The sequence below is a fragment of the Microcaecilia unicolor genome, chromosome 6 (genome assembly GCF_901765095.1).
Source record: "Microcaecilia unicolor chromosome 6, aMicUni1.1, whole genome shotgun sequence".
Taxonomy (NCBI): domain Eukaryota; kingdom Metazoa; phylum Chordata; class Amphibia; order Gymnophiona; family Siphonopidae; genus Microcaecilia; species Microcaecilia unicolor.
The window spans coordinates 96,873,327-96,893,736 of NC_044036.1; the positions used below are offsets into that span (position 1 = coordinate 96,873,327).

At 40.3% G+C, this 20,410-nt stretch overlaps 1 protein-coding gene across 2 annotated transcripts in view; it reads left to right on the top strand.

The window, feature by feature from the left end:
* Positions 1-20,410, top strand: part of ACBD6 (acyl-CoA binding domain containing 6) — a 255,828-nt gene that overhangs the window by 133,598 nt on the left and 101,820 nt on the right. For both annotated transcript variants that reach the window (XM_030206058.1, XM_030206059.1), the window contains exon 6: positions 1,597-1,686. In XM_030206058.1, the coding sequence (XP_030061918.1) occupies positions 1,597-1,686 (90 nt within the window). The remainder of the gene's footprint in view (positions 1-1,596; positions 1,687-20,410) is intronic.

The window sequence follows — 20,410 nt, forward strand, 5'->3', positions numbered from 1 at the left end:
TATTTTGTTCAGTACAAGAGGAAATGCATTTCTATTTTTATTTTTCTCATGTTGTGGTACATGCCTAGTTTGATGACTTTGGGTTTCCAATTCAATTTTTGACTTTGTTTCTGTTTCTAATTTGTGATATCTTGTTCTGTATTTGGAGTGCAATTGTCTTTGTTTTGTGTGTGACCAAGGTATGGTATTCTGTTTTCATGTAGTTGCTAGCAGCCATACTTTCTGTTTTACTAGTTGTAGGTGTATTGGTCTTCTAGGCCCTGTGCAATATTTGTAGTGCTGCCTATTTTTAGGTAGGCTTCATATCAGTGGCATGTGATGACATTTATAGCAGGGGATGCAGTAGATGTGTTATACATTTATGCAATGTGTACCGTTAACTAAGGTTAATGTACTTACTGTTTGTGCTGAACAATGTCATGTCTTGGTCTCTTTCTGAGAGTCACCTATAACATTTGCCACTTCTCGTTTTGACTTCTGTATTGATTTGAAGAAACTTAACTTCTGTTTCACCATCACCTTTCCGAAATCTATCCTTCAGAGTTATACACAGATTGACATTATTTAGTGTAGTACTGCAGATTTCATGAAAAAAAAATACTTTGAGCAATATAGACTTTTTGTGATATTCTGAGGCTGAAGCAATATACAAAAGCAGAGAGCAGTAGACACATGACTTCCAGGGTGCTTGCAACAAAATAAAATAATCTTTATTTTGTCACCCATTCCTTCTTCAGGTCATACTCAAATAGGAATGACAATAGACAGTGTAAGATCATTTTTACTTTGGGCCAAACTGATGGTACAGCTGCCTGAAACATTTATGACAATTTCCTTAACACATGAAATCGAACCAGTTAGTAAGATCTCAAACACTGTGGCTTTGGGCCGAATTGATGGTACAGCAGCCTGGAACATCTGTGAAAATGCCCTTAACCTTTGAAACAGAACCAGTTAACAGGCTTTCAGTCAACAAGGGCTTGGGATGAATTGTGTGTAGAGCTAAGAACTTTCTGGAAATGCTCATTTAAAATGAAACTCCATTCTCTCCTTTTTTTAAATAAAATTCTCAGTGACATCATCATAGAATTTCATATTTGACTTTAAAGTCAGTTCTTTTTTAATTGATAGTTTTACTAGAGATGAAAGTCTCTCCTGCCCTTTTGTATTCCTGCAATAGTTTTTAATTCTTTTTAAAGCAAAGAAAGATCTTTCCATGGTAGCTGTAGTGCCAAGTTTGTAACTTTCACTGAAATCAACAGAACCTAACCCAATATCTCTTAGTATTTTAATACTAAGAACTGCCATACTGAAGGTCTTTGAGGCTGTTGTATGCAGTGTGTCACGTAGGTGAGCATCATCTGTGAAGTGTGTCCCAATTGAAAAAAGGTTGAGAACCATTGCTATAGACTACTAGGAATTGTGATAAGCTTATCTCTTGATTGACCAGTATTATCACATTCCATATGAGTAATGTGAGGTGTTTGTTGTACAACTTGTTCTTTGTCATATCGCACCAGTGTCCACGGCAAAATGGGTGCAGGAGGCTTTGAAAAACACTTTTTCCTGATTACTTTCCTCCCATATTGTTTCCAGGGAAGAACATTGCTACACTGGGCCTGTGACCGAGGACACAAGGATTTGGTCTGGGTGCTGCTTCAACACAAAGCTGATGTCAACAGTCAGGTAGGGAAATGATGCGAGGTGATGGCTTGGTGTAGTGTGGCCAGTGAGATCTTTTTACAACTAGATCATCACAATCAAGACTAAAGCTTGCAACACTAAATAATAGCAATAGTAATAACTGTTATGTAAGCCACATTGAGCCTGCAAATAGGTAGGAAAATGTGGGATACAAATGTAACAAATAAATAAATGAATGTGCATGTTCAGCAGAGCCTCTTGTAAAATACTTGAGGAATTGAGCATCCTGCCTTGCATGTTCCAATTCCTACCTAGATATCCTGTATGAGAAGACTTCACATACACTATCCTCTCCATGTCCCTGAAACCTTGTTTATATCATTACTTAGCCTGGCTAATCTTGTAACTAAAATAGCAAATTCTTTTCTGATATGTAAGCAATATTTTCCACATTTCAAGAATAGATTTAACCTAGCACACAATGTCAGCACTCTTAGATTATGACATCCAATGCATCTAGTCTGTTATTTATTACCATTTATATTCACCTTATACACACATCTCTGTAGTAGTTCCTGTTCTCATTTTCATATTTCGAGGACATTTTTATCTTTATTTTGACAGTCTGTTATTTAACTCACTAGGAGGTCCGTTTATAAAGCTGTGGCATACCCTTACATGGGTTTTTTCTGCGCGCTGAGGCCGTTTCTGCATTTTCCAAATGAATGGTCACGCTCTAATGTTTAATACTTAAACATTCTAAAGGCTCTTGTTACAGTCCAATCGTATTAGAACAGTATCAACGAATAGTGGACTAATGGTTCACCATGCAAATAAATAAGTAAACATGTGGAAGCACATGGCCATTAGCAAAAATTAGCATATGAGCCCGTACTGAGACCTATTTTGCAGGTAGTAAGGGCTCGCGCGCTAATCTACTACTACTACTTATCATTTCTATAGCGCTACTAGATGTACGCAGCGCTGTACACTTGAGCATGAAGAGACAGTCCCTGCTCGACAATCTAATTAGGACCAAACAGGACAAATAAAAGATAACGGAATTATCCAGCAGCTCATGGAGGCCCAGATGCAGTCAACAATCCTGAGCTGAGAAATAGCCTAATGGTTAGTGCAGTGGGCTGAGAGCCAGGGGAACTGGGTTCAATTCCCACTGCAGCTCCTTATGACTCTAGGCAAGTCACTTAACCCTCAGTTGCCACAGATGCAAAATAAGTACCTGTATATAAATATGTAAACTGCTTTAATTGTAACCACAGAAAGGCAGTATATCAAATCCCATCTCTCTGTTCAATTTGCTTGCTGTAAATGTGGCTGTGCTAATTGATTCATGCTGTCACACTCACTCTCCACTCTCAGACAAAACTTAATAAACATTTTTTGCATGCGCACATTGGGCTTTTATCGCAGGATGTCTCAGTGTATCCCATGGTAAGTCATTTTAAGCTGTGGTAAACGCAAGCTACCACTTACTGCAGCTTAGTAAAAGAAGCCTAAGCAAAGAAATCCAGAAAAGGTTAGAGGCAGTGATGCCATGAAATTGCTCCAGAAGCACAATGAGATATTATGCGGAAAAGATGGCATACCTGCAGTGTGAATTAAAGATGATATAATCATGTTCTATCTATGCCAAAGAAAGCAAAAAGGTTTTTTTTTACATACTGGATACCAGGAGGTGATAAAATAATAGAAAGGCATCTTTGTTGCTGCTGTATCCATTCAGCTGAAGCTAGTACATGGAAAGGTTTAAATTCCCAAGAGCTAGAAGAAAATTTACTTTAATCATATTGGGAATAAATTACTCAAAGATCCCCCAAAAGAAATTAGCCAGCATACTGAAATTACCAGTAGCAGCCCATTTATGATGCTGATGAGATGCTGAGTTGCACACAATTGAAAAGGATCACATTGAAGGGACTCTTCATTTTTAAAGCATGTGTACTAAATGGCACAGAGTAGAACAGCCAGTTAGTGCAGGCGATGTTCTCCTCCATCTACTACTGAACATCCAAGTTGGTCCACTGAGCTCCTGGTAGTACAAAGACTAGGGGACACGATGAAATTATGTGGAAATACTTTTAAAACAAATAGGAGGAAATGATTTTTCACTCAAAGAATAGTTAAGCTCTGGAACTCTTGAACCCTTAATTTTCTGTACCTTTCCTGGGCCACCACTGCTGTTTCTTGGACCTTTGGTTTGTTAGACCAGGTGCTTGTGACCTGGATTGGCCACAGTTGGAAGCAGGATACTGGGCTAGATGGACCATTGGTCTGACCCAGTATGGCTATTCTTATGTGTTTTAACAACTTTCAATAGTTTTGTGATGTCTGCAAATTTAATCACCCCACTTGTCGTTCCATATGTTAAATAGCACCAGTCCCAGTACATATATCCCTGCGGCACTCCACTATTCATTCTCTTCCATTGACAAAAATGGCCATTTAACCCTATCCTCTGTTTTCTGTCCAATAACCAATTCCTAATCCACAACAGAACATTGCCTCCTATCCCACGACTCTAATTTTGTCAGGAATCTCTCATAGGAACTTTGTCAAAAGCTTTCTGAAAATCTAGATACACTACATTAACCGACTCAGCTTTATTGACATGTTTATTCACGCCTTCAAAGACATGAAGCAAATTGGTGAGGCAAAACTTCCCTTGGCTGAATCCATTCTGACTCTATCCCAGTAAACCATGTTTATCTATGTGTTCCATAATTTTATTCTTTATAATAGTTTCCACTATTTTGCCCAGCACGGATGTCAGATTTACCGTTCTGTAATTTCCCGGATCATCGCTGGAACCCTTTTAAAAAATCGATCGTACGTTGGCCACCCTCCAATCTTCAGGTACTATGGACAATTTTAGCGACAGGTTACAGATCACTAACAGCAGATCAGCAATTCATGTTTGAGTTTTTTCAGTACTCTAGGGTGCATGTCATCAATCCAGGTGATTTACTACTCTTTAGTTTGTCGATTTGGCTCAGTACATCTTCCAGGCTCACCAAGATTTCTTTCGATTCCTTTGCATCATCACCCATGAAAATTATTTCTGATACTGGTAAATCTCTTACATCTTCTTCCATAAAGACTGAAGCAAAGAATTAATTCAGTCTCTCCGCTATGACCTTGTCCTCTCTGAGTGCCCCTTTTGCTCCCTCATGATTTAATGGCCCCACGGATTTCCTCACAGACTTTCTGCTTTTGATGTACCTGAAAAAGTTGTTACTGTGAGTTTTTGCCGGCCACCGGCTGAATACCGGGGGGATAGATTTACCAATGATAATACCCAAATATCGGATCGCTGTTCAAACCCACTTAAAAGGAAACCAATTACACAACCGTATCGCCTTCTGAGGTAACATTGATACATTAAATATTTCCAATTTGGTCATATTAACACTAAATCCAGAAATCCTTCCATAAATATCCAACTCCAGCTGGACAACTAATAGAGTCCCCAGTCGGGTTAAAGTAAATAAAATATTATCTGTAAAAACACTTACCTTGTGCTCCTTTTTCCCCATCCAAATCCCTTCTATACAATCATGTTCCCATGCTCACTGAGCCAATGGCCCAATAACTATTGCAAAAAGGAGAGGGGAGAGGGTGCACTCTTCTTAAGTACGCCATTGAAGTTCAAAGGTTTCAGTATAACTTCCATTAACACGAATACAAGCCGAAGGGGATATCATAGAATGAATCCAACTGAAAAAACAAACCCCTACCCCATCCTCTCTACCTTAAAGAAAAAAGGCCAGTGCACCCTATCAAAAGCTTTCTCCGCATCCACAGAAAAAAGAACCATAGGGATTTTCTCCCGCTGCACCCTATCCATCAAGTGGAACACCCTCCTGATATTATCCCCAGTTTGCTGTCCCTGCACAAAACCTGACTGAGCTGGATGAATCAACTAAGGAATCCAACTGATTAGCTTATCTGCCAATTTTCTAGTTAAAATTTTTGTGTCAACCCCCAGTAAGGATATTGGGCGATAAGAACTGCAATGAGCAGGATCCTTCCCTTCCTTAGGAATAACAGCAATACTTGCTAGATAAATAAAATAAAGAAGACTATCTCTACCTTCATCTGTAACTGTGTCATCTTTGCATTGTATTGTTTCCTCTTGAATTCATGTAAGCCACATTGCGCCTGCAGTTGTGGGAAAATGTGGGGTAGAAATGCACCAAAATAAATAAATAAATTAAATAAGCGTAACATTCCTGAAAGGTCTTATAATAGCAGACTGTAAATCCATCTAACCCCAGTGAGTTACTGGTCCGCATGACTTTTAATAGATTGCCTAACCTCCGAACCAGTAATTGGCTGATTCAACTGTGCCCTATGTGCCTCAGCAACGGCCTGTAGTGCTAGACTTCCCAACTATCTCTCCATTTCCTCCTCAGAGAGCTCATGATCAGGAGTGTATAAATCTCTATAATATTCCGCAAAGCACTTTTAAATGCTTCTATCATCACTCACCAAAGTTCCATCAGACCTCTTGATCCGTAAAACATTATGCTGCTGCCTCCGAACTTTCATTCTATGAGCAAGAAATTGACTAGCTTTATTATTAAATCCAAAATATTGCTGCTTCACTACTATCAATTTATAATCTAGATCTTCCATATACCTCAATTTCCCATGGGTCTCCAACAATTGTGCTCATACCACGTTATTAGCAGGCTGCTACTTACATTTATAATCCAGACTTCCGAACCTTGTTTGACGTCTTTCCATTCTTGAACTCTTTAATATGTGGCTAATGGATTTTTGAATGTCAAATGCATGATTTTGTACTTTTACCACTGAAGCTCATTTTCCAAATCCTGACCATTTTTCCATTTTTTTTTTTTACTAGTCCCATTTCTTCCTTGTTACAATTGTTCTTGCAATGGTTGAATTATCATGAAGAAGCTATTCAGTTGGATGTGAGTTATGATGAAGTGGGGATAGCTTTTTTTTGGATATTTTGAATTGCCGACAAAATAACCAGTTTGTGACAAAAGTATATTCGAAGATGACAGGTAGTAATACTTTTTTGAAATATGATAGTTTTTAGCCAAGAAAATTAAGAGAGTTTTTTTTCTTAGTTTCTTTGCTACAGTAGGATTTGTTCTTCTGGTGTAGATTTTTAGGTACAAGCAAGTGATTTGCAGTAGAGGCCTCCTTTCAGAATCCAGAAGATGGTAAAATTTATTACTTGAAGGGACATACATCTTACATGTCCACTTATATGATATATATAATTTTGTTTTCGTATGTATATTAGAAAAACTACCTGGCAACTGCAAATCCAATTGACAGATCATAAATATTGTTTGAATAAAGAGAGAATGGATGCCTCATTAGAATTGCATTCTAAGGAATAGTGACATTCTTTCTGTACATTGCGTTGTATTGAGCCAGACTTAATACTGGAATAGAAGTGGGGAAGTGATCACGGTAAAGCCTTGTTACAACTTGAGAAGAAATGGATATTTATATTAAATACCGTGGAACCCAATGGTTTGAAAGCCATGATTGGTAGGAGAGTTTTTTTGTGACATGATTGGATGTCACAAAAAAACTGATCTTCTGACATGGTTGAGCTGATTGAGAAAACATTTGTGCCTCTGAAGCAGCAATATTATATTACAAAAATAAGGCCTCTCTAGGGTAAAAGGAGAAGAAGATTGTGATGAAAGAAAAGTTGATTGGTATTTGATATACTGTATTGATGACTTTTTGCAAATAGGAAACTTTATGACTGACAAATGTTTTGAAGCTGGATTTCAATATATCATTGAGCAGTCAAACAAAACTATAAAAATAGATTTATAAAAAAGACATTAAAATAATTATAAAATCAAAGGAGTTTTTTTAGGACTAATGAACATATATAGCCATATTCACATTTTACTTTTATTTGATATGCCACAAATAATAATGTATCCCAAGCCTCATCAAGAGTTCATGAGAAGAGCTGGGTCCATAATCAATCTGAGTTTGAGGCGTGAGACAGAACTGGAGCTATTTTCAGGCAGCTGAAGAGGCACTACAGTTTCTATAATGGTCTGTTAAATAATCAATAATCCACAGCACACCAAATGTTTGACTGAAAAGAATGTTCGTTTTACTGAAACAGAAAAATTAATATCTCAAGAATGCTCACAAGAAGGCTTGAATTATGTACATTTTATACAGTTCTAAATCGGTATCCACATTATCCTATACTTTCGAGAGTAAAGGATTTCCCAGTGCTAATTCCACACTTACCCTTTGATATCCAAAAGGGCTCTTTATCCTGATATTGTCCATTCCCAGATCTCAAGGATTTTCTCATTCTTACACTTCAGGACAGCCTTCTTGATCTGCTCAACTATCTCAGTGGGTCATCCCCTGAACCTCCTCTGTTCTCTCCATTCTTTTGCCAGGACAGGGCTCCCTTGTCACCCTTCACTGATTCAGGATCATATTTTCCTTACTCCCCCCCTCCCTTTGTGGAGCGGGAGAAACAACTCTTCTACTTCTGCTATTTGAGCAGGAGTCTTATCTAGATCTCTGCAGTGTGTCCACATTTTTCCCTGCTATCCCGATGATCAAAGGCAAACGCGGGTGCTAGAGACCATTAGCGCTGGACTAGCACTTGCGTTTGCCTGTGCCCCAGTATCAGAGCCGGTGAGTACATGTAACAGCAAGCTTGTTGTCTCTGAACGCTAATAGCATGCAAATGCATGCTAAATAACTACATTAGTATTCCTCCCCAATGCTCAGGGGCAGTGCACCAAACAGGGGTACTACACCTGCTGCAAACTATGCCATCTTGGAGCTGGCATTAGGGTTTACTAGAGCATAGGGGGAAAATGGGGAGACTTTCTCCAGCTTGCATTTGGGTAGGGCTTCAGTACCCTAAGGGAGCCCAGGATGCACTGGTCAGGGTGCTGCCGTTTTGAGGTGGCACTTGCAGGAGGATGGAGTGCTTACTTCTCCTCCTGCTTCCAGGTACTGGGGGGGCACTAGACAACCAGGCTAGGGTGGGAGGGAGAATGCAGCTAAGGGGGGCTTCTGTTTGTTCGGCGGGGGGTTCATTGGGAGGTCTTCAGGTAAGGGAGGGCTTCTGTTTGTGGGGTGGGAGGTCATCAGGGAGCAGCCCCTTGTGACCAGGGGGAGGTGTCGGGGGGGGGGTGTCTGACCTCCAGCCCATTTCTGTCGTTTGGGTCTGGAGGTCCACTGGACCTCGAGTCTCTGTTCAGGCTGGTTTAATTGGTTCAAGCTTTTTTTTTTTCATAGCACGGACCTATCAAACAACTTCTGTGGGAGAATTGTGCCTCCCGCAGAAGTTCCCTGATGATCAAAGCTAATAGTGCGCATAAATTTTCATGCTATTAGCGTTGATCATAGGGGCATTATTACCCTGCGTTGTTCCAGTGCTAATTTTACAGTGCTATTCAGAACAGCACGGGGTTTTTGATCATCAGCCCCTGAGGTCTGAAATCCTCCCCTTTCCCCAAGATCTTGGTGGAGGCACACTCACTCACTTCTTTATAATCTCTATAGTTCCCGCCCAAGAGGCAGCCCCTTCTTCCCTTCATAGAGAATGGGTGGAACCCAGGCAATCTTTTATCTCATTCCTCCCTAGCAACCAGTGATGTCACCATGGACTCTCTTCCCTCACACCGTGGGAACTTCCAATTCTGAATACTTGCAGGGTGGAAATTCCCTTTAATTACGCGTTGGATGAAGAAAATAAGTACATAAGTAATGCCATACTGGGAAAAGACCAAAGGACCAACAAGCCCAGCATCCTGTCCCCGACAGCGGCCAATCCAGGTCAAGGGCACCTGGCAAGCTACCCAAACGTACAAACATTTTATACATGGTATTCCCGAAATTGTGGATTTTTCCCAAGTCCATTTTGTAGCGGTCTATGGACTTGTCCCTAGATGTTAAAATAAAATATCTAAGTGGTTTCCATAATTAAAATAGATAAAAGTAACTCAAGAAAGACACACAAGGTTAACTAAATTATATCATAGCCCTATGAGTTTTTAACTTTGTGAAGAGCAATAATCTCAGAGGTCTTTTTTTCTCCTTTAGTTTTCCTATATGAAAAGTGAATATGGGGGCAAAGCATTTTGTGTATTTGTCTTTGCATCCTTTAATTTAGCCACAACGTTTTTCCCTCTCAAAAGTGATATCCTCAACTAGACCTGCTCCCTTGATCCTATCCCATCTAAATGTATTAGTATTCTCACTCACGACTTGCTTCCTCTAGCTTTAACAGTTATCAACTAAAGCTTATCTTCAGTGGTTGTTCCAGATGTTTAGAAATAGGCCATTGTTGACCCTGTTGTAAAGAAACCTAGCCTTGACCCCTCTCTTGCTTCCAGTTATAGGGTTGTTTCAAATTTGACATCTGAGCTCATTGAGAAACTTGTTTTCTAGTTCAGTGATTCTGAAACTTTCTTGGGTCATGGCGCCCCTAGGCTACACATTTCCTGTCGGGTCTCTCTCTCCCGCTACCACTGTCTACGGTATTGAGTCCTACCTTTGCTGGTGGAGATGCCCAAGCCCCACCAGCTGAAGAGATCCACTGCCCAAGGCCCAAGCTCCAGAGCAACTTGGTGGCATGCTTCAACCACTGATACTGGCATTCCCACACATTCCCTTTCCATCCAGCATTTGCTGTCCTTCACTCCCCCTCCATCCAGCGTTTCCTCTCCTTCACTTCCCCCTCCTTCTCCCATTGACCACCAGCTCTCCCTCTCCCTCCCTTGTGCCCCAGGTCCAACATCTCACACAGCATCTCTTTCTTCTACCCTTTCACTATCATGTCCAGCATTTGTTCCTCTCTCCCCCATGCACCATCTCTCCCTCCCCTCCACCCTATGTCCAACATTTCTCCCTCTCTCACCCCTCTCCCCTTTCCATGCAGCATGTCTCCCTCCCCTCCACTCCATACACAAGATTTTTCCCTTTCACACCCCTCACTACCCCTTTGCTGCATCTCTCCCTTCCTCCCCCTCCACCTCAACAATTCTTCCCCTCTCATCCCAAGCATCTCTCCTTCCCTAACCACCCCTTTGCTGCATCTCTCCCTTTTGCCCCTCCACCTCAACAATTCTGCCCCTTCCATGTAGCATCTGTCCTTCCCTCTCCCACCCCACCTACAACTCTCCTTCTCGCTTCAACGGGTCCCTGGCACTGGCAGCAATTCCCACACACTACCTGCCACTAACCTGGAAACCTCCCCTCTGCTGTGTCCTGCCCCCAGGTTAGTGGCAGGCAGCATGTGGAAATCACTGCCGCTGCTGGGAACCTGTCTACTGCCACTCCTCATCCTCTGGTGGTTGGGGTGAGTAGGATTCACTGCTCACTTGCAGCCTTCTGCCTCCTCAGTCTCCGGCATGACGGGGCCCAGAATTCACTGTGGCCATGTGTGCATGTCCCAGCTCTATCCTTGGCACCCCTGTGACTTCGCCACGGTGCACAGTTTGGGAAACGCTGTTCTAGTTGTTACACCATGTTGAACCAGCTTGTGATTTACATCCTATTGCTCCCTTATTTACAAATTTCCTATTGTGTCCCTTTTCCCCTTCTCTCCTTCTCTCTGTTTTCCACTCCCTGGTCCATCCTTTGTATGACTGAAAGACTATGTGTGTTGTTATTCTTTCCTATCAGAATTTTGTGGGCCCTTTTCCTACTTTTATTGATTTTTAGTTTTTTCATTTGTAAACCGTCCAGATCTGCAAGTTAGCTTTGGCTTGTATAGCAAGTTTTAATAAACTATCAGTTTATACCAAATTTAGACCAGATCATAGCACTGAAGCTCTTCTGACAGCTCTAGCGAGTGAACTGCGTGGAGTTATTGATAGCAATAGGGTGGTCTTAGTTGTCTCTCTGGATCTGTCTGCAGCTTTTGATCTGACAGGGCTACTCTGTTGCTATGTGATCTTCATTGGAAGGATTCAGTTTAAAATCTGTTTTGTTTTAAAATATATATGGTCTTGTACCATCTTATGAGTTCACTAATTTTTCTTCCTTTGACTAATAGAGTTTTACGGTCTAGCCACCGTGTGACCTAAATTTTCCAGGGAATGATGGCGTTCCTTTCTTTCTCTGGATTATTGTTTTGTAAACTGTTTGCTTTGTGCAACAAGGAAAGGCAATATATTAAGCCATAAACTATGTTAAAGATGTTAAATTTAAAAAAGGAGTTAATCTTGGATATCAACCGGTATATCTTTGGAACTCTTTACCCACTTTTATGAAAACTTGGATCAATTATTTCTCATGTTTTAGAGAACTAAAACCTTTTTATTTATAACGTTCTTTTTATAATTTGATAAACTGTTTTTCTGTTTCATCATTAGATATGCCTAATCTATATTCTTTTGTGATCTACCTTGAACTAATGTAGTAATAAATAAGTGCAATATAAGTATTGTATTAGTGGTTTACTTCTTTTTTTTGCACAGTTGCTCTTTTACTGTTACTTTGGCTTCTTCCATGTCATCTACCTATCAGGGGCCCTTTGGGGTCCCACAGGGTACAGTACTTGACCCTCTAATCTTATATAATAATTCTCACCTCCAACGTTCTGAGGCTGCCTGGAACCGTGGTTTCCAGCCAGAGCTGCTCAGGAAAGTGGAGTAGATAAAAGTGACGTCACACATCCCACACCAGATTGGCCAGTAGAAGGGAGAGGGGCGGAGCCGCGATGCAGGGAGCAGCGAATCAGCACAACACGGGGAATGCACAGCAGCAGGAACAGAAGCCCCACCCCCCTCGCGCATCATAATAGTATCGTCAGGGAGAGGGGAGGAGCCCGTGATGCAGGGAGCAGCGAGTGACCAATGTGGAGGGGGAGGAGGAGCCGCGATGCAGGGAGCAGCGAGTGTCCAATGTGGAGGGGATGGAGTAGGGAAACACGCAGAGCGTGTTTCGCTACTCCTCCCCCTGCCTAGGAATCCAATTTAGTGCTGAAATCCATAGGGGAGGGGGACACCTGTGGAAGACTGACTCCCAAAACATTAATTGCAGGAAGCCAATACCTTGCTAGCGCCTGTTTCATTGGTTTCAGAAACGGGCTTTTTTTTTAAACTAGTTTTCAATATTTTCTTTAGTCCTTTCACAACTGGGGTTCAGGATTTGGTGTGATTGCATTCTGCTATGTGGATCAAATTCTCCTGATTACTTATATAGATCCTAATAATCCTGATCTTGTCCAGTTGCTTCAGTGTCTTGATGTTCTTACAAGATGGCTGCATGACAATCTGCTTATACTAAACCCTGCCAAGACAGTAGCAATTTGGATTGCAGGCTGACTTTTTTTGCCTTTCTCTTGCACCTTTGTTACTGGGTTCTCCATTTACTTTGGTGGATTCTTTAAATATCTGGGAGTAATCAATGATTATCAACTCTCCTTTGAACCTCAAGTATCTGTTATTGTGAAATACAGCTTCCTAGCCCTTCAACAGTTTTGGTCAGTTCATTGTTATCTGGATGAGGCAACTCAACTTGCTTGGATTTATGCACTTGTAGTGTCACTTTTGATTAATGCAATGTGATTTATGCAGGTATTAACCTTATTTTGATCAAGTGAACTTCAGTCTGTTCAAAATACAGCCATCAAGATTTTGTGTTGTGTGCATAAATTCAACCATGTTAAAACCTTTGTTTACTAACATCATCAGCCCTCTATTCAATTCGAAATACAATTCAAGATTCTGACTCTTGGGCTTATTTTCAAAACAGAAAACATCTAAAAAGTGGCTTAAAGCAGCATTTGGACATTTTTCTCACAAAAACGTCCAAATCAATATTTTCAAAACCTTTTTTTAGACGTTTTCCTTTGAAGTCCGTCAGAAGTGCGTCCAAATCTCAAGGGGCGTATCAGGGGTGTGTTCAGGGCGGGACATGGGTGTTCCTGAGACTTAGATGTTTTTCAGCCATAATGGAAGAAAACAAAAACGCCCAGTACTAAAACTAAGACGTTTTGAGCTAGACCTGTTTTTATAACGAAGGCACAAAAAGGTGCCCTAAATTAACCAGGTGACCACTGGAGGGAATCAGGGATGACCTCCCCTTATTCCCCCAGTGGTCACTAACCTCCTCCCACCCCCCAAAAATTTGATGAAAAACATTACTTCCCAGCCTCTGTGCCAACCTCGGATGTTATACTCCAGTCCATTAAAACAGCATGCAGGTCCCTGGAGTATTCTAGTGGTGGGTGTAGTGCACTGCAGACAGGTGGACACAGGCTTCTACCTCCCCCTACCTGTTACACTTGTGTAGGAGCTGTGAGCCCTCCAAAACTCACCAGAAACTGTACCCACATATAGGTGCCCCCTTCACCTGTAAGGGCTATGGTAGTGGTGTACAGTTGGGGGTGGTGGGTTTTGGGTGGCTCAACAGACAAGATAAGGTAGCAATGGTCAGATGTGTACCTGGGAGCATTTTATGAAGGCCACTGCAGTGCCCCATAGGGTGCCCTATTGCTTTTCTGGGATGTCAGGGGGACCAGTCTACTAAAAATGCTGGCTCCTCCTACATCCCAATGGCTTAGTTTTGTGCGTTTTGCACTTGGATGTTTTTTTTTTTTTTTTCCGAAAATGGACCAAAAAATAAAATGTCCAAATCACAAAACCTATTTTCGAAAACAAAAGATAGACGTTTTTCTTTTTTTGAAAATTACGTTCTTTGCTATTCATATTTTTGCAAAGTTGGACTTATACATCATATAGAAAATGCCCCTCTCTGTCACATAAAGTTTATATACTGGGAAAACTGCTTTATTTGTCTTCTTTACTCTTTATGCGCCTGTCTGACTGCTGCTGCAATTGACTCAAGACTTCTGTCTATCAATCGTACCAGTGTAGTGTGCACAGCTGAATTCCACAAGGCAGAGTGCCTTGTATTGTACTGCACCAACCTTCTGGAATGGGCTGTGACAAGAAGTTTAGGGTTCCTTTAAAACCTCGTTTATTTTTGTAAGCATTTAATGGGTTTTAGGTCCCTATGTACCCCTGTATTCTCATTTCTCTATAGCCTTTGCCTTTTATCTTTGGGGTTTGATCACTTCTAGAACTTAGGTCCATTTTGTCTCTCTTTCCTATCCTGTCAGATTTTTGGATTTCTTTTCTGTTTTTCCTATTGTTGTTAGCCTGTAAACAGCTTTGATATGCTTGCCATGAAAGATGGTTTAGGCTAAATAAACATAAACATGGGTTATAGATGAATTAGGAATTTGATGTTAGTGGATGGGTTTATAATTTTTATGCTATAACCCCTTTGATTTTTAGACAAATTGGCAGTATATAAATTTTAATAAATGAAGTGAAATTTTAGATTTGCTACTTGTTTAAAGAGTTGCTGAGTGATTATGAGATTTAATCCACTAGGCTTATTTTAATGCTATGTTTCTATGTATTTCATTGTTACTGTGAGTCATTTTGATGGTTGAAAGATGGAATATAAATGCTTTTAAATAAAATAAAAATAAATAATGTGAACACATCTTGGGCTGCGTTGGAGAAGAGAAACAGGACCAGCTCTTGGCAGTTCCTTCTGCATGTCTTTACTGTGTGTTGCAGGGTAGGGGGAAGGAGATTGGACTCATTTCAAAAGAAACAATACAAAAATAAATAAATAGCACTGAGGGTTCATTTCCCTGAGGGCTCAATTCCTCTCAAACAACATTATTATTGACTGGTCCATCGGTTGCCAAAAAAAGAAAAAGAAAATCCATTTTATTTGAAGTAGTTGCCTGGCTGCAGATTTACAAGAGTAACATAGCAGCACGGGACAGGACTGATTGTATCAACTATCTCCAAGACTAATTTCTACCATTAGCTATAAACGAGTGATCTTAAAGTCTGCTGCTAGATTTATTCATTTCATGTATTTTCTGTTATGTAAAAAAAAAATTTCTGTAAGCAGACTGAGGCTGAGAAACAAGTCCTGCTTTTCACTCTATCCAGAGCAGAGCACTGTAGACATGCCAGTTTATTTGTAAGTAGAACTATTGTGTGATTGGCATGTCAGAAGCTGTTGTACCACTGATGTTGTCCTGGTTTCTGATGCAGTCAGGTAATGATGACGTGAACATATTGATGTTTATTCTTTCTTTAAGGACTATCTTTGGTGGTGCTAGGTTATTGGGTGGATGTTATTCCCACTGCAGTTCCTTGTGAATTTGGGCAAGTCACTTAACACTCCATTGCCCCAGGTGCAAAATAAGTATATAATATAGTATATAATATTTAAACCGCTTTGATTGTAACCACAGAAAGGTGGTATATCAAATCCCATCCTCATTCCCTTATTTTGTTTTATAGTTTATTATTTTTATTTGGCAGTTCTCAGGGCTTTTTAGGTCAGTAAGATCAGGGCTGGGATCTGGTGTCATGAGCCTTCATTTGTGATTCCTCAGGATTATTCTTCCTGTTTTATACTGCTTCCCAATTTATCTTAGTTCAGTCATAGCAATGATGGTCTTCAGTCAGGGATCATGGGCATTACATCCGGCCACCAGGTGTCACCATTTTGAAATGGGGATTCCCTTTTCATCCATGAATTGAGAAGACTGCCTTTGCATCAGTTCCAGCCACCCAACTTGTCCCTCTACTTAACACAGTATAGCCACTGGGTTGGAACCTAGGGGGATTTAATAATTATTTTCAAAATTAAGCTCTAATTATACAGTTGCACATGAGAACTAACTGTCAAGTATATATTTTTAGATATAATTATAAATTTTATCCAGTAATAAGCATATGAATTTTTTTTTGTGCTGCTGTGATATTTGTTCAGAAACTTTTCCTGGCATGCTTATCGGTTTTAACATTACCAAGTGTGACTGTGAATTCTCTTCAGAGTACACATTTTCATCAGAGAGGTGAAATTAAGCAGGAAATAATGAAGAGGAAGGCATATCAGAAGAAAGGGGCACAAGTATTCAGGAGAGCGGGAATCTGTGCAGTCACTGCTTAGCTTCTTTCTTTTTGCCATCACCCACTCTGCTGTTTTACTTGCCTTGATCCATTACCCATTATATAACAGTGATTACCATAAGAGAGTTCCTGTATCAGATCGCCAGCCAGTTGTCATTCTGTAGCCAGTAACTGATGGTTTGCATTCTCTCTGCTTATAGCATCATCAAGCAGTGACTGGGTGGTCTCTGTTAAATTAAAAAAAACAAGTTGAAAAGTTTGATACAATGATGCTTTTCCACTTCCTCCAATCAGATTTAGGCATTGTAGGAGATTTGGTGAAAAGAATAGTAAAGTGTGCTTCCATAGGATGGTATGGCATATATTTATGTCTGAGGAGGATGTAAGAATGTGTCAGTGGTAATTTTGTGGATAGTCTGGTGCACTTCTGGAGTGATTCAGTGTGTTTGTGGGGGGGGGGGGGGGGGGGGGGGGGGGAAGGGCAAGGGGGGGGAGTATCAAGCAGTTTCTTTCTGGTTGTCATTATATAGGCATTCTCCCTGCCCACCCCACACTTTTAAAATCTTCAGTCCCCTTTCATCATCTCCCCTCCAAAGACTGACTCCTGGTTCCATATCACATTCAATAAAGTATTCAACCATTGTTCATGAGATCTTGTCTTCAGGTCTACCAGAATTTCTGTTTAATCTCCTAGTCCCACATGTTCCTTGCCAAACTCTTCACCAATCACAACAGGGCCTACTTACCATTTCCAGTTTGTGCCATATATGACTTGATACTATTTTAAATGTCTCTTTTAGGGGTCCTTTTATGAAGCTGCGGCAAAAGGGGACCTGCACTGGCGTTGGTGTGTGTTTTTCACACGTGCCAAGGCCCCCTTTTACCGCAGCGGGTAAAGGACAGATCTTTGTTTTTTTTTCAAGAAATGGCCATGTGGCAAGTGCGTCACTTGTGGCATGGCCATTTTGAGGGGGAGCACTTACTGCCACCCATTGAGGTGGCGGGAAGGGCTCCCATGCTAACCCGGTGGTAACAGCTTTGGGCTTACCGCCGCTTCATAAAAGGGCCCTTTAGTGTTATTGCTCCCTCTCTTTGGAATAACTTCCCCATTTCACTTAGAATTGAATCCTCCTCCTAAAAGTTCATAACTAGCCTCAAATGAACACCACAGTAGATGTGACGAAAGTAGCAGAAAAATACTTTTATTTACAGTCTTCATACAACTTGACACAGCTATGTTTCGGCTTACAAGTCCTGCATCAGGAGTATAAAAATATGAACAATGCATTCATAAATGAGCAAAATGAAAATATAAACTAGCCTCAACACATATGTTTTACCCAACCTTTTCTGCAATTTTAAATTGACCCTTTTGGAAGAATCTTAACTTAATGCAGCTTATTGCCTTTTGTTTTTCCCCACCCCTATTATCTCTTTTCCCTAAGTTGAGATTGTACAATGTATTTTTCCTTTGTTCTTTTCATATCCTTCTCTACCTTGTCATTGGTGGGTAGTCGGTGCAGGAGCATTCCCACTCACTCCAGCACGTGCCAGTTCCAATCTCAAAATAGCTGTTGGGCCCTCCAGCGGCAGTCTTGGAAGCCATTTTTGGCCTGAAGCCAGCTGTGCACAGGAGCGAATGGGGACAATTCTGCACCTACTGCCTACCAGTAACAAGGTAGGCCCAAGAGGGGGCTGCCACCTGGGGGGGGGGGGTTGTTTTCAGCTTTGATTTCTGCCAAAACGTCCAATTTCGGTCGCAGATTAGGTTTCAGCAGAAATTGAAGCTCCTGCTTTCAGTTGGGCTCTAGGGAACACTAGAGTAGCAATAATATCAAAATAAGATAAATAAAATTGATGTAGGGTAGACTATATGTTAAAGATGACAGAATCAGAGGATAATAGTTATTTAAGTAAAAAAAAAAAAAAGCCTACTGTGGAATCCTTATTGATAGAAATTCCATGTGTGATAGGAAACATATCAATGTGAGCATCTTTCCATTTGTCTCTCCAGGATGAAGAAACAGAGAAATGCTAACAGAAATTAATAAAACTAGCAAAATTGGCTGCACCATAATAATGGGCCCTGCATTTTATTACTGTAGCAAATAACATTCATTAACAACTGGCAAATAATCCTGTTGGTTTTTCTGTTATGGTCTTGTCCTCTTTGAATTACCCTTTTTATCCCTCAGTCATCTGATGGTCCAACTGACTTCTTTATGGGGTTTTTTTTAATGTTCTTGGAAAACATTCTCTCAGGTGAAATTCTTTGCAAAATCTCCTTGAGCCTACTTTAAGGCTCTTCTAACTTTCCGGTTTTTATGCTGTGTCCTATTTTCTTCATTTTGGATCCACTTTCTATTTTTTTGGAAATGTTCTTTTGATTCAAATAGCCTTTTCTAACTTCACTATTTAATCATACTGGCAGTGTTTTGATCTTCCATTGATCTTTTCTAATTTATGGAATATATTTGGTATGGGCTTCTAAGATGTTATTTTTAAACAATGTCCATTCTACATATAAACTTTTTAACATTTTCATCCTTAAATTTAATCAATAGAAATAAAACAAAATAAAACATGGAAAATAAGATGATACCTTTTTTATTGGACATAACTTAATACATTTCTTGATTAGCTTTCGAAGGTTGCCCTTCTTCGTCAGATCGGAAATAAGCAAATGTTGGTAGATGACAGTATATATGAGTGAAACATCAAAGCATTTCAGTGACAGTCTATATGCATGGAGACAAGGGATGAGTGAAACATCAAAGCATTTCAGTGACAGTCTGACAGGATGGGGGTGGATAGGTGAGAGGGAGACAGGAGAGCAATACAATTTACTAGGCAATACATGCAGATTGTCAGAAAGTAAAGATGACTGTTTACTTTTGTTAAGCATAAAATTGTATTGCCTTGTAAACTGTATTGCTCTCCTGTCTCCCTCTCACCTATCCACCCCTATCCTGTCAGACTGTCACTGAAATGCTTTGATGTTTCACTCATCCCCTATCTCCATGCATATAGACTGTCACTGAAATGCTTTGATGTTTCACTCATATATACTGTCATCTACCAACATTTGCTTATTTCTGATCTGACGAAGGGCAACCTTCGAAAGCTAATCAAGAAATGTATTAAGTTATGTCCAATAAAAAAGGTATCATCTTATTTTCTTTTCCATGTTTTATTTTGTTTTATTTCTATTGATTACCTTTAAAAGTGGACTAACACGGCTACCACACCTCTCTATCCTTAAATTTAAATGCAACAACAGTAATTTCGGTGGAGGGGCATTTTTAATATGACGTCTAAGTCAGACTTTGGATATTTTGCTTAAAACGTCCAGAATCCAAATAGCAAATATAGCCATTTTCGAAACAGCAAAATGTCTATTTTTTTTTCCAAAAATGGCCACTTGCTAGATGTTTTTGTCTCTATGCATTTATCTTTTTGGTACATTTTCGGTGAAAAAAAAATGACAACATTCTTAGTAGACTGGCCGCACAGATATCCCAGCAGAGCAATAGGGCACCCTAGGGGGCACTGCAGTGGACTTCACATAACAGCAACCAGGTACACATCTCACTGTTGCTGTCTTATACTGTATAATGAGCCCTCCAAAACCCAACAAAAATCTACTGTACCCAACTGTACACCATTACAATAGCCTTTATGGTTGCAAGTGTCATCTATATAGTAACATAGTAGATGATGGCAGAGAAAGACCTGTACGGTCCATCCAGTCTGCCCAACAAGATAAACTCATATGTGCTACTGTATGTGTATACCTGACCTTG